Source organism: Mesocricetus auratus, unplaced genomic scaffold, assembly GCF_017639785.1.
Source record: "Mesocricetus auratus isolate SY011 unplaced genomic scaffold, BCM_Maur_2.0 Super-Scaffold_100010, whole genome shotgun sequence".
NCBI lineage: Eukaryota > Metazoa > Chordata > Mammalia > Rodentia > Cricetidae > Mesocricetus > Mesocricetus auratus.
The window spans coordinates 76,446,270-76,458,624 of record NW_024429194.1 but is presented as its reverse complement, the minus strand read 5'-3'; the positions used below and the strand labels follow the sequence as shown (position 1 = coordinate 76,458,624).

At 45.0% G+C, this 12,355-nt stretch overlaps 1 protein-coding gene across 6 annotated transcripts in view; it reads left to right on the top strand.

The window, feature by feature from the left end:
• Positions 1–11,942, top strand: part of Zbed4 (zinc finger BED-type containing 4) — a 35,392-nt gene extending 23,450 nt beyond the window's left edge. For all 6 annotated transcript variants that reach the window (XM_040754016.1, XM_040754013.1, XM_040754015.1 and 3 more), the window contains one exon: positions 6,798–11,942. In XM_040754016.1, the coding sequence (XP_040609950.1) occupies positions 7,142–10,645 (3,504 nt within the window). In that variant the 5' untranslated portion in view covers positions 6,798–7,141 and the 3' untranslated portion in view covers positions 10,646–11,942. The remainder of the gene's footprint in view (positions 1–6,797) is intronic.
• Positions 11,943–12,355: the final 413 nt, after the last annotated feature.

The following is a 12,355-nucleotide window of genomic DNA, read 5'->3' as shown; positions in this document are numbered from 1 at the left end:
TGGGTACTTACTTGGAAAATGACTTAAGTCCTGGTTGAGGGCTTCATCAAAGATGTTAAGGGGAATTCTTGAACCCCTAAAGTAATCAAGTTCAGGTTAGTTGCCTCAGTATTAACCAACTCAAGATTGGCCTAGTCAATTGCAAAGATGGGCTGGCTTAATTTTGATAAAGGGATGGGAAAGAATGCATTCTTCAAATCTAGTACAATATGAACCTTATGTTCAGGTGGCAACATTCTGAGTAGTGTATAAGTATTGAGGACAATTGAGTGAATAGTCTCAAGCTGCTCGTTCACTTCTGTTAAGTCCTGTACTGGTTTATAGTCTTAGGTTTCATGCCTTTGAACTGGTAATAAGGGAATGTTCCAGGCTGATTGGCATGGAGTGAGTATGCCTGCTTCTGGCTTCTGGACTTTTGGGGTACTGTTTGACTCAGATGGTCATAGCCCCAGAGATCAGTTGTACTATAACTGGCAGTACATGTTTGGCCAAACCAGGAGAGTTGTCTTCAACCCAAATGATTGGAGCATTCTCAATAAGTTGCTTTTTAAATTCCCTTTCAGGGCCCTGTGTTGGCCCCTGGAGAAGATCTTCAAACTCAAGGGACAGGTGAAGATAAAGGCTTTGGCTAGGCTCCCTATTTGCAGCATACGTTGTACCTCCTGAGGCTAAAATAGAGTTTATTTAGAAATTCTCTTCCCAGCAAAGGAAACAGGTATTAGAGGATAATAATGAAAGAATGGGTTACTACTCCCTTTCCCAGATTAGTGGTCCAGTCTGTGGACCATTGCTCCCATTACCTTCATTGTTAGATTAGTAAGGGGCCAGAATGTGAAGCTTCCATGTCAACTAGTAAGTTTACAGGTTGGCCCCCAATTGAAAAGGTTTCCATAGGCTCCTGGGAGCTCAGTTTGAGAGATCCATGGCCCTGCTATTCCTCCAAGGCCAAAACTGGTCTTGGCCAAGGAGGGCCTACCTGTTTCTGTGAGGGCATTCATTTTCCAGTAACACAGTCCTTTGTAGTAAGCACAGTGGTCTCTTTTTTTTTTCTCTTAAGATTTATTTATTATGCATATAGTGTTCTATCTGCATGTATGGCCACAAGCCAGAAGAGGGCACCAATCTCATTATAGATGGTTGTGAGCCACCATGTGGTTGCTGGGAATTGAACTCAGATCCTCTGGGAGAGCAGTCAATGCTCTTAACCTCTGAGCCATCTCTCCAGCCCCCCCACAGTGGTCTCTTTGCATGGACATCCTCTTTTTGTTATATGTTGGTTACCCAGGATCGAGGGGGGAAGGGGCAGGGCATGTAGCATGGCCATCATAGCCAGATTTACTTTTCTTGTCAACTGCTCTTCTTTGCTATCTTCATTGTCAAACACTTTTTGAACTATTTCTGATAACTATGACCTGTTCTTCCCTGCAAACCCATCCAGTCTCTGGTTTTATTTTACATGTCTGGGGCAGACTAGGCTACAAAGGCTAGAATAATTATCTTGAGATTTGCTGAGTCCTCCAGGTCTATGGGAGTATGTAGGTGGTAAGCTTCCAGGAGGCATTTAAAAAATGCCAAAGGTAATTTATTTGGGCCTTTTCTTACATCTGTCCCCTTGGGTTTTTGGGTCACCCCACTTCAGTCCCTCTAATAAAGTCTGGTGGTACTCAGTGACCTCCTACCATCACCCCCTGTTCTATAGTTCAGTCAGGTCTCCATCTGGGCAGGACAGAGTCAACTGCATCTGCACTCTGTTCATTGGTCAATGCATCCATTTCAGGGAGTGCCTTAGCTGCCTCAGTCCAAATCCATTCCCTCTCTTCCATAGTAAAGGGGGTACATAGAATCTGTTGGCATCATCCCTGGTAGGAAGGTGATTAAAGAGGACAGAGTCAGTTAGAGAGATTAAGGAGCCTGAGTCTGTGCTAAGAGGGGGAATTCGAGATCTTTCAGTTGCAAAGACCAGCTGCAGAAAAAGAAACAGACATATCAGTTATCAGGGGAACCTGGTGCAGGATCTCAGGAAGACCATAAGGGAGTCCTTGGTAGGTGTGGGTGGGGTGAGCTGACTGGTAAAGTAGGGACAGAGTGGGTAGTGGAATGAGATAGCTTAGGTAAAGGGTTGGAGTTGAGGTGGAGACTGAGGAATGGGAGATAGTGGGGCATAAAGGTAGTTATATGGGGGAAGGAATGGGTCCTCCTGAGAGCCTTGTAAAATGATGAGCTTCTGAGCCTCCCTTGAAGAGCCCCCCTTGTAATGACTAAGGCCTGGCTACCTTGTCCATTGTGGACCATACAGATCTTTTATGGGGGTGAATTTGATGTTGCTTCTGCCCAGGGCAAGATGTATATGATGTGGTCAGAGTGGCTGGAGTTGCCAAATGCAATATTTGCTATTGCCCATGCCACTTGAGGGTTGAATGTACCCTCTGGGAATCATCTGACCCCAAAAGTAGGCCAATGCAGTGTACAAGAGTGCAGGGATGGCCTTTGGTGATGGGATAATCTGTGACTGTAAAAGGAAAAAGTTTTCCATAAATTTTCAACACACAGCTTATTGGAGTATCCAGGTTACTAGTGTTATTGCCCATTCTGTCCATCCTTCCAGTCACCTCAAGTCCAGACCATGGGAGACACACAACAAAGAGAGGAGACAGACAGGACAAGAATCAAGCAGGCAGTATGATGTCTTGCTATTGTCTTGGAGAGGAGCTCTTGTACCTCCCTAGACACCTCACTATCCCAGATAGGATCCCAATAGAACCAGAACCATCTGTCATACATTCATACATCTGTCATAGAAACAGAACCGTGACTAACCCTTACCCAGCTGTGACTTACAGATGGAGGCTTCTGCAGACAGGTGCTTTCTGTTTTCTTTTTCTTTCTTTCTTTTTTTTCAGTAGCCATTCACTCCAGCAGTCCACCAGTCTGAAAGTGTGCCCTGGGGCCATGGAATGTCTCAAGGTTTGCACCCCCTGGGAAGCCCTGATCCAATCCCCAGAGGCCTGGAGAGGAAGGGTCTGGCTTCTGAATTTGGGTTGGGATCTTTAATATCGTTGGGGGCCTCCAAATGTTAATCCTACAGCCACCAGGAGAATGGCCACCAACCACAAATTATACCCAAATCAAAGCAAGTTTTATTCTGTGTACAGCAGAGCTGTTCCTGCAGCTGTCTCCCCCTAAGACACGCATTCAAGAGATCAGCCCGGAGCCAATTTCTCATGCCTTTTTTATAGGGCAAAGCTTCAGGGTGAGGAATTTTAAGTTTTCCTTTATAGAACATTCTGTGGCCATGGGAGCAGGGGGACACAGCAATTCCAAGGAACATTCATTTATTTATTTATTTATTCAGTGTTTTGCATAATCTGTTTATTTGTTTGTTTTTCAAGACAGGGTTTCTCTGTCTAGCTTTGGAGCCTGTCCTGGCACCCACTCTGTAGACCAGGCTGGCCTCGAACTCACAGAGATCCACCTGCCTCTGCCTCCCGAGTACTGGAATTAAAGGTGTGAGCCACTACCACCCAGCACCTTGTAACTTTCTTAAAGTTCATTAGTTACTTTCAGTTTATAGATTTTTTTTTAGATTTATGTATTTATTACATATACAGTGTTCCATCTGCATGTATGCCTACAGGCCAGAAAAGGGCACCAGATCTCATTGTGGATGGTTGTGAGCCACCATGTGGTTGCTGGGTGTTAAGAGAAGCTTTTTCCTTGAGAAGGAGCCGTTCCGCCAGCCTGGTTCCAGAGCCGCTTCAGTCCCAAATAAACACACAGGAGGCTGTATTAATTATGAAGCTGTTGGCCTTGCTTGTTTCTTACTAGGTAGCTCTGACTTAAGTAATTACCCCATAATTGTTAATCTAAGTATGTTTCTTCCCGGAGAATAGTTCCAGGCTTCCTACCCCCATGGCGTTACATGTTGACTCTCTGTGTTTCTCCTTCCCAGAATCCTCCTGGACTCCTAGCCCCACCTATCTAGATTCCTATAGGCTCAACAGTACTTTATTGACAAATAACAGGCAAATAACAGGACTTCCCCAACAGCTGGGAATTGAACTCAGGACCTCTGGAAGAGCATCTAGTGCTCTTAACGACTGAGCCATCTCTCCAGCCCTTTTATAGATTTCCTATTACTTATGTGATTGGAAAAAGGAATAGTTTCTACTTCAGGTCTGTTTGCCTTGCATGTGTTATGTGCATGGTGTGTGTGCTATCTCTCCTTATCATTATCATAGCATATCACCCATCCCCCAAGACAGGGTTCCTCTGTTTAGTGATGGCTGTCCTTGAACTCACTCTGTAGACCAGACTGGCCTTGAACTCACAGAGATCTTCCTGCCTCTGCTTCCCAAGTGCTAGGATTAAAGGCATATGCTATCACCACAACCCATGTGTGTTATTTCTTTAATGTTTTAACTTACTGAGGTTTTTACTCATATATACAGTGTATTTTGATCCTATTTACACTCTGTTCCCCTGCTCCAGCTCATCTTTATAGTCCAAGCAAATCTCTCTCCAAAATTCATGTTTTCTTTCTTTCTTTCTTTCTTTCTTTCTTTCTTTCTTTCTTTCTTTCTTTCTTTCCTTCTTTCTCTTTTTTAAAGACAGAATCTCACTCTGGAACCCTGTCTGTCCTGGAATTCTAGAAATATCTATGTAGACCAGGGTGTCCTTGAATTCACAGAGATCTGCCTACCTCTGCCTCCTGAGTTCTGGGATTTAATACATGAGCCACTATGCCTGGTCCAAATTCATGTCTTTTGAGGCAAAGCCTCATTCTGCAGGCCTGGCTGGTATGGATCTCATCAGGCTGACCTTGAACTCTCAGAGCTCTACCTGCAAAAGGCACAGTTAAGCTCTTAAACCTTTGCATCCCACACTCTGGAGTTAAAGGCAGGCATCACTTCGCCTAGCTTTTATTTGTTTGTTTCAAGACATAATTTTTCTGTGTATCCCTGGCTGTGTAGACAATGTTGGCCTCAAACTCAGAGAGATCCCCCTGCCTTTGCCTACCAAGTGCTGGGATCAAAGACATATGTCACCAAGACTTTTTTTATTTTGGCCTAATATAATTCTTTTATTTCTCTTATAAATCCTTTTCTTGCTTTTCTGGCCCCCATCATTGGGACTCTGACTGCAAGTAATGGGAATTCCCATTCCTGATCTTAGGAGTATTGAGGGTTTGTCTGAACATGGGAGATACTGGAACTATTTTTAGATTTCCTTTTAGCAGATCATGGGAGCTCTTTTTCAATTACTGGCACATTTCAACATGAATGGGTGCTGAATTATGTAAACTGCCTTTTTTGCATCTAAAAATCATCATTGTTCTCTCACTGGGGTGAAATATGTTCATTTCTGTGAAATTCCAGCCTGATGTGACCACGAGGGGCCTCCCTAAGTGGAAACTGTCACAGTTGCCTGACTGATACTGGTGCTTTTCCCTAATTGCACACAGTAACCACAACTATCAGGATGTTACATGCAGCTTCGTAAGTGGGTGTTGGTGACCTGAACCCCAGACTGGACCTGAAGTCAATGATACTAGCTTGAGATAAGCAACTTTGGATGATGTCACTTATGTCCTATTTGGAAGCCTTTTCTGACTGGATCTGTGAGGATATTTGGTCTTCCTGCTATACTGACCATACTTCTGTCAACTGATAGAATACTGAGTCTTGTCTAAACATATGTTTTCGTTTCTCTTGGGTAGTATGGGAGTTGGGATCAGAATGGCCCTCATAGACTCATATTGGTCTTGAATGTTTGGTCAGCAGTTAGTGGAACTGTTTGGGAAGGATTAGAAGGTGTGCAGGGGCGTGCACACACAAACAAGTATCCAGTTATGTGCACATGTACAAGAGGAGGCCAGAAGTCAACCCTATTATGTGTCCTTTCTTGTTTTTGTTTGAAATGGAATCTCATTGAGCTTGGAACTTACTGAGTTGACTAGGTTGTCTGGCCAACTTCTGCCCCCTCTAGCAGGTGAATTACAGGCACACACCATCATGCTCAGCTTTTTTTTTTTTTTTAAGATTTATTTATTTATTATACATACAGTGTTCTGTCTGCATGCATGCCTGCAGGCCAGAAGAGGACACCAAATCTCATTACAGATGGTTGTGAGCCACCATGTGGTTGCTAGGAATTGAACTCAGGACCCCTGGAAGAGCAGTCAGTGCTCTTAACCTTTGAGCCATCTCTCCAGCCCCATGCTCAGCTTTTTATTATTGTTACATGCATGCATACATACATGCATAAGTTTATAAACACAACCTGCTGAGTTCATTTAGTGTTGCTCATTTGTATATGGGTTTAGAGCTGGCCACTTGGGATTGGACCATCTAGTTGGGATTTGTCCCTGGAGCAGGTTAATTCTCCCTCTTTGAACAGTCAGGGGCGAGGTCTTGTGAGTTTTTCTCTACCCACATGATATGTCAACTGGTGTTGTTATTGTTCAAGTCTCCCTTATGCAACCATATTGAGATTTTGTGGGTACAGCTTCCCTGTTATATAAGAAGACACTGTCTCACAGCAAAAGCCCTGAGTCTGTGGCTCATATTTCCTACTCCTGTACTGGTAGGACATTCGAATTTTAATTTGTATCTTTTTGCTAATTTTGCAGGGTTGGGTTTTTTTTTTTTTTTTACTATGTGAATGGATTGCAAAATGTCACTAGGAAGGTTTTTGACTTTAACTTTCTATCATGGAAATTTTCCTGTATACAATTTGGCAATATAGATTTTTAAATATTCAGTTCAGTTCTGTGCTTAATTTAATGTCTTCTATTACAGGATTTGCAAAAGGAGTGTGTGTGTGCCTGCAAGATGATGGGGCTCCTGTCTTGGAGAAGAGAAAGAAGTCTGTGCTGCATGTATTGGTGCATACACCAAGAAGTACTTGTTCATAGCACTCCTGGAGAACAGCACTCATGCCTTGTGACAGTGTGCTTTTGTGAGCTACATACTCGGCTTTCCAGTGACGTTCACGGTTAGCCATATTAAACATCCTAGAGATGGGACTGTGAAAAAGTGAATAAACTCTACTTTGGGGGTCACTATAACCAGTGGGCATTATAACCAGTTTATTTACCTAAAATGTCAGAATGATGAAGCAGCCAGGATAATTATGGTTGGTCATGGAGGATAAGCAGGAAACTTGTCCCAAGGGGGACAGTGATTTTGTTTCTGACAAAGTAAATTTCAAAGTAGAAGAGGAAGATGATGACCAAATTCCTTGTCACAGTTTGGAAAGAGTGGACTTTAAAAGTGAGCCAGAGGATATGAGACAGACAGACAGTGGTGATGAGCAGGCAGACCTCAGGGCAGCAAGCTGTGCCTGTCAGCCTCCTGGGAAATTCTTACCCGCTGAGAGTGAGGATGACTATGGCACACTCTTCTCCCAGTATAGCAGCACACTGTACAACGTAGCCATGGAAGCCGTGACCCAGAGCCTTCTTTCTGGCCGACACATAAACTCCAGGAAGAAGTCTCCAGCTTGGAAGCATTTCTTTATCTCTCCTCGAGATAGCACTAAAGCAATATGCACATACTGTATGAAAGAGTTCAGTAGGGGCAAAAATGAAAAAGACTTGAGTACCAGTTGCCTCATGAGACATGTGAGGCGGGCACATCCCACCAAGCTCATTCAAGAAAACGGAAGTCTGTCAGTAGGGTCCTCCTTTCCCTCTCCCTCTCTTCTGCTTCCACCACAGCCTGCAGATGTGGGAGATCTCAGCACTGTGCTCTCACCTGTCAGACTTGTCCAGAAAATGGCTCCCAAGATCCCATCCCCTGACCAAATAATGGAAGAGTCTGTGACTGTGGTCTCTTCTGAAGAGGTGTCCTCTGATGTGTCTCTCACTGAAAAGTATAGCAGAGAAGAGGCCTTGGCAGGCTCATCCCCCAACTTCTCCATGCTCCACTATGATGACACTTCAGAAAGCATGGCAGAGAGAAACCTGTGCCTTCCCAAAAGCACATCTGGCTCCAGGAGGAGGTCTGCCGTCTGGAAGCACTTCTACCTGTCACCCCTTGATAGCTCCAAGGCTGTGTGTGTCCACTGTATGAATGAGTTCAGCAGGGGCAAGAACGGGAAGGACCTGGGCACAAGCTGCCTCATCAGGCACATGTGGAGAGCACACCGGTCCATTGTACTACAGGAGAATGGGGGCAGCACAGGCATCCCACCATTGTACCCTATGCCCCCAACCCTGCTGCCTGCCCTGCTGCCCCCAGAGGGAGATCTCAACTCTGCATCGTTGTCTCCAGGCAAACAAGTCAAAGAGTGCCCTTCTGCCTCCTCATCCCCAGACAGGCTGCCTGAGGACCTGTCATCACGCACAAATCCTGGTGATGTGTCCCGGGAAGATGTGTCTATGTTGTCATCCTCTGATGACTTGGGGGAAGCCTCTGTAGTGTCCTCTCCAGAGAAGCAGCCAGCAGATACAGCAAGTCCAAGGTTTGAGTCAGGTACTGTCTTCCAGCAAAATAAGAAGGTCATGAGAAGGCTGAAGTCAGAAGTCTGGCATCACTTTTCCCTGGCTCCCATGGACAGTCTCAAAGCAGTGTGCCGGTACTGTAGCTGTGTTATTAGTCGGGGGAAAAAGGGGGATGTGGGCACCAGTTGTTTGATGCGGCATCTGTATAGACGCCACCCTGAGGTTGTTGGGAACCAGAAGGACTTTCTGGGTGCAAGTTTGGCAAACTCTCCATATGCCACTTTAGCTTCTGCAGAAAGCTCCTCCAAATTAACTGACTTGCCAGCAGTAGTCAGAAAAAACCATCAAGGTGTGTTTCCTGGTAATAGCAAGAAGACCTCAAAGCTGTGGAACCACTTTTCTATTTGCTCTGCAGACTCAACAAAGGTGGTGTGCCTGCACTGTGGCCGGACCATCAGTAGGGGCAAGAAGCCCACCAACCTGGGTACCAGCTGTCTCTTGAGACATCTGCAGCGGTTCCATGGCCATGTACTCAAGAACGACGTCTCAGAGGCCACTGTGCCCCGATCTTCAGGCATCCGGAGGCCTCTGGGCATGGAGCTTTCAGGGGCTTCCTCTTTCCGTGACTCAACTGAGAAATTCTATGACTCTCACCCAGTTGCCAAAAAAATCACAAGTCTCATAGCTGAAATGATTGCACTTGACCTTCAGCCATACTCCCTTGTAGACAACATTGGCTTTAACAGGCTGCTCGAATACTTGAAACCTCAATACTCTTTACCCTCCCCTTCCTACTTCTCTAGAACAGCTATCCCAGGTATGTATGACAATGTGAAGCAGATAATTATGTCACATCTGAAGGAAGCTGAGAGTGGTGTGGTCCACTTCACCTCCGGAATATGGATGAGTAGCCAGACTCGTGAGTACCTGACCCTTACAGCTCACTGGGTCACCTTCGCATCTGCTGTCCGACCACATTGTGAGGACCACCATTGCTCAGCACTTTTAGATGTGTCACAGATCGACTGTGACTATAGTGGAAACAGCATTCAGAAGCAGCTGGAGTGTTGGTGGGAAGCTTGGGTGACCTCCATCGGCCTTCAGATTGGCATCACTGTCACTGACAATCCAAGCATAGGGAAGATGCTGAGTGAGGGTGAACACTCAAGTGTGCAATGCTTCAGCCACACAGTGAATCTGATTGTGAGTGAGGCTATCAAGAGCCAGAGGATGGTGCAGAACTTACTGAGCATTGCCCGGAAGCTGTGTGAGCGGGTCCATCGGTCGCCCCGGGCAAGAGAGAAGCTAGCAGAACTGCAGAAGGAGTATGAGCTGCCGCAGCATCAGTTGATCCAGGATGTGCCATCCAAGTGGAGCACATCATTCCACATGCTTGAACGGCTAATTGAGCAGAAGAGGGCAGTTAACGAGGTGTCTATTGAGTGTAACTTCAGAGAATTGATAAGCTGTGATCAGTGGGAGGTCATGCAGTCTGTGTGCCATGTACTGCGACCATTTGATGCTGCAAGCCGAGAGATGAGCGCCCACATGTCTACTCTGAGCCAGGTCATCCCCATGATACACATCCTCAGCAGGAAAGTGGAGATGCTCTTTGGGGAGACGATGGGCATTGACACCATGCTTAAGTCCCTGAAGGAAGCCATGGCGAGCCGCCTGTCTGCCACCCTCCACGACCCCAGGTACATCTTTGCCACACTGCTGGACCCTCGCTACAAAGCTTCCCTGTTCACAGAGGAAGAGGCGGAGCAGTACAGACAAGACTTAATCAGGGAGCTAGAAATATTGAATTCTACCTCAGAGGACACGGCCACCTCCAATGGCTGTGACTCAGGGTCCCCACTTAAAGACACTGGCGCAGGGGAGAGCCTGTGGTCACTGGTTGCACCAATAAAGAGAGAGAAGCTACCCGAAGCCATGGTGCTTGCATATTTGGAGGAAGAGGTGCTGGAACACAGCTGTGACCCACTTACCTACTGGAACCTGAAGCGATCATCCTGGCCTGGACTGTCTACCTTAGCAGTCCGATTTCTGGGCTGCCCCCCAAGTACAGTTCCCTCAGAAAAGCTCTTCAGTACACCCATGGAGGCTGGCAGCTTTGGGCAGCCCAGGCTTGCAATGGAGCATTTTGAAAAGCTCATCTTTTTAAAAGTGAATCTCCCCTTGATATGTTTTCAGTATTGAACTCATGATGGAGCCACCAGGCTGGAAATGCGATTCAGAGTGCTAGTTGTGGTGCCAGGGCTTTTGCCTGGCAGGGCCATGTAGGACACCAGACCAGGTATCTGGGGCCACCTGCCAGCTCTCACCGTAATATCCACATGTGCCTTACCCCTCCTTCAGGCCAGGTGTCGAGGTGCGTTTTCAGAACCCCACTAGAAACAGTCTTGGCAATTATGAAATAGGATGATCAGGTTTAATTCATAACTATAAAGGTTTTTTTGACTGTTTTTTAGGGCATAGTAATTTGTTTTACTAGAGTGGAGGGAAGATGTAAACAATTTTATTATGTAGGGTTTTTATTCAGTTGTATAAAAACCACAAATCAGGTGCTGTATTTTAATTAAATATTATTTTAATTGCAACAAAACAGCTTTTGTGGCTGTCAGATGAAACCTGTAAATAGGAGGTGAAGGTTAAGCCATCCTGACTGAACAGTTCTTAACCACAGGCTCCAAAGTATGTCAAGGAGAGAATATTCTGGAAACTGTTTACTGTAACAGAAACCAGGCATTTGAAAACAATACTGAATTTAGGCATATCATGGAGTATCAGTTACGTGGTTATTTGGTCACGAGAACTTTCCCATGTCAGGTGTTTGCATTCAGGTTTTACACGGTCATTTAACTCAGAGATAACCCATTTATCATGAATTCCTTGAAATTGGATCCAAGTTTTAAAATCATGCTTAGGATTTCACCAGTGCATGATATGACACGTTTACAGCAGATGGCCTGTTGATCAAATCTCCATGCCTCTGATTTATTTTGCGTCTCTATACAATAAAGCTATCTCATAAGAAGTGTGCACTGACCCCCCCTCCCGTTTGATCAGACTATAGCTCAGATTCTGCTTTGAGGAGATAGCTTGTTAACAGGGAAAGCGCTTGTTTATTGCAGTCGTCAGAAAAGCCTTAGGCATTTAGATTTTGTTCCTATGATAGGAAGATTCAGCTATCACTGGGGTGTTATTATAGAATCCCCAGGATATCAAAATGAAGTATCAACTGTCAGATTCTTTTACCAGACTCCAGAGTTTTTGCTTTAATCTAAAGAAACAAATTCATTTTCTCATTTCAAATTAGTTAAATATTATGGGTGAGACAAATCACTCATTTGCCTCTGACCTTTTGGAAAAAGCTGTTCTTTTGTTGAAATACTGTACGTAGGCTCAGTCTAAATTTGTGTGGACTATGCTTTAGTGTATTTATAAATGATGAACTTGGATTCTGAAATTAAACTTTTTATTTGCGATTTTTCTACTGCTGATTGCTGGCTTTTTATTTTTAGGAAAAAAACAGGCATGCTTTTATGGGTTAACATATATAAACTGCATTTGAACAGTGTTTGAAATGTCATGATAGTCACTGGGGAGTAGGGGCAGTATTCCTAACATTATTATTTTGATTAAGGTAATGATGGTTAGAACTCGGCTAGCACCTCTCCACATCCCCTCTTACCTAATGTCTGTGCGTTTACCTCCTGGACTCCAGCCTGTTTCCAGAGGGTCACAGAGCTCTTGACCTGGAACATGAGTTCTGTAGTCTGCCCACTGCACTGTCCCTGGCCAGCACTCCTGGTGTAGGAAGGGCTAGTTGCAGGTAAGAACAAGGAGACAGTAGATCTTGCTGAACACTGTCCATAGCAGTTGCCGTTCTGGTTTTTTGTTTTGTTT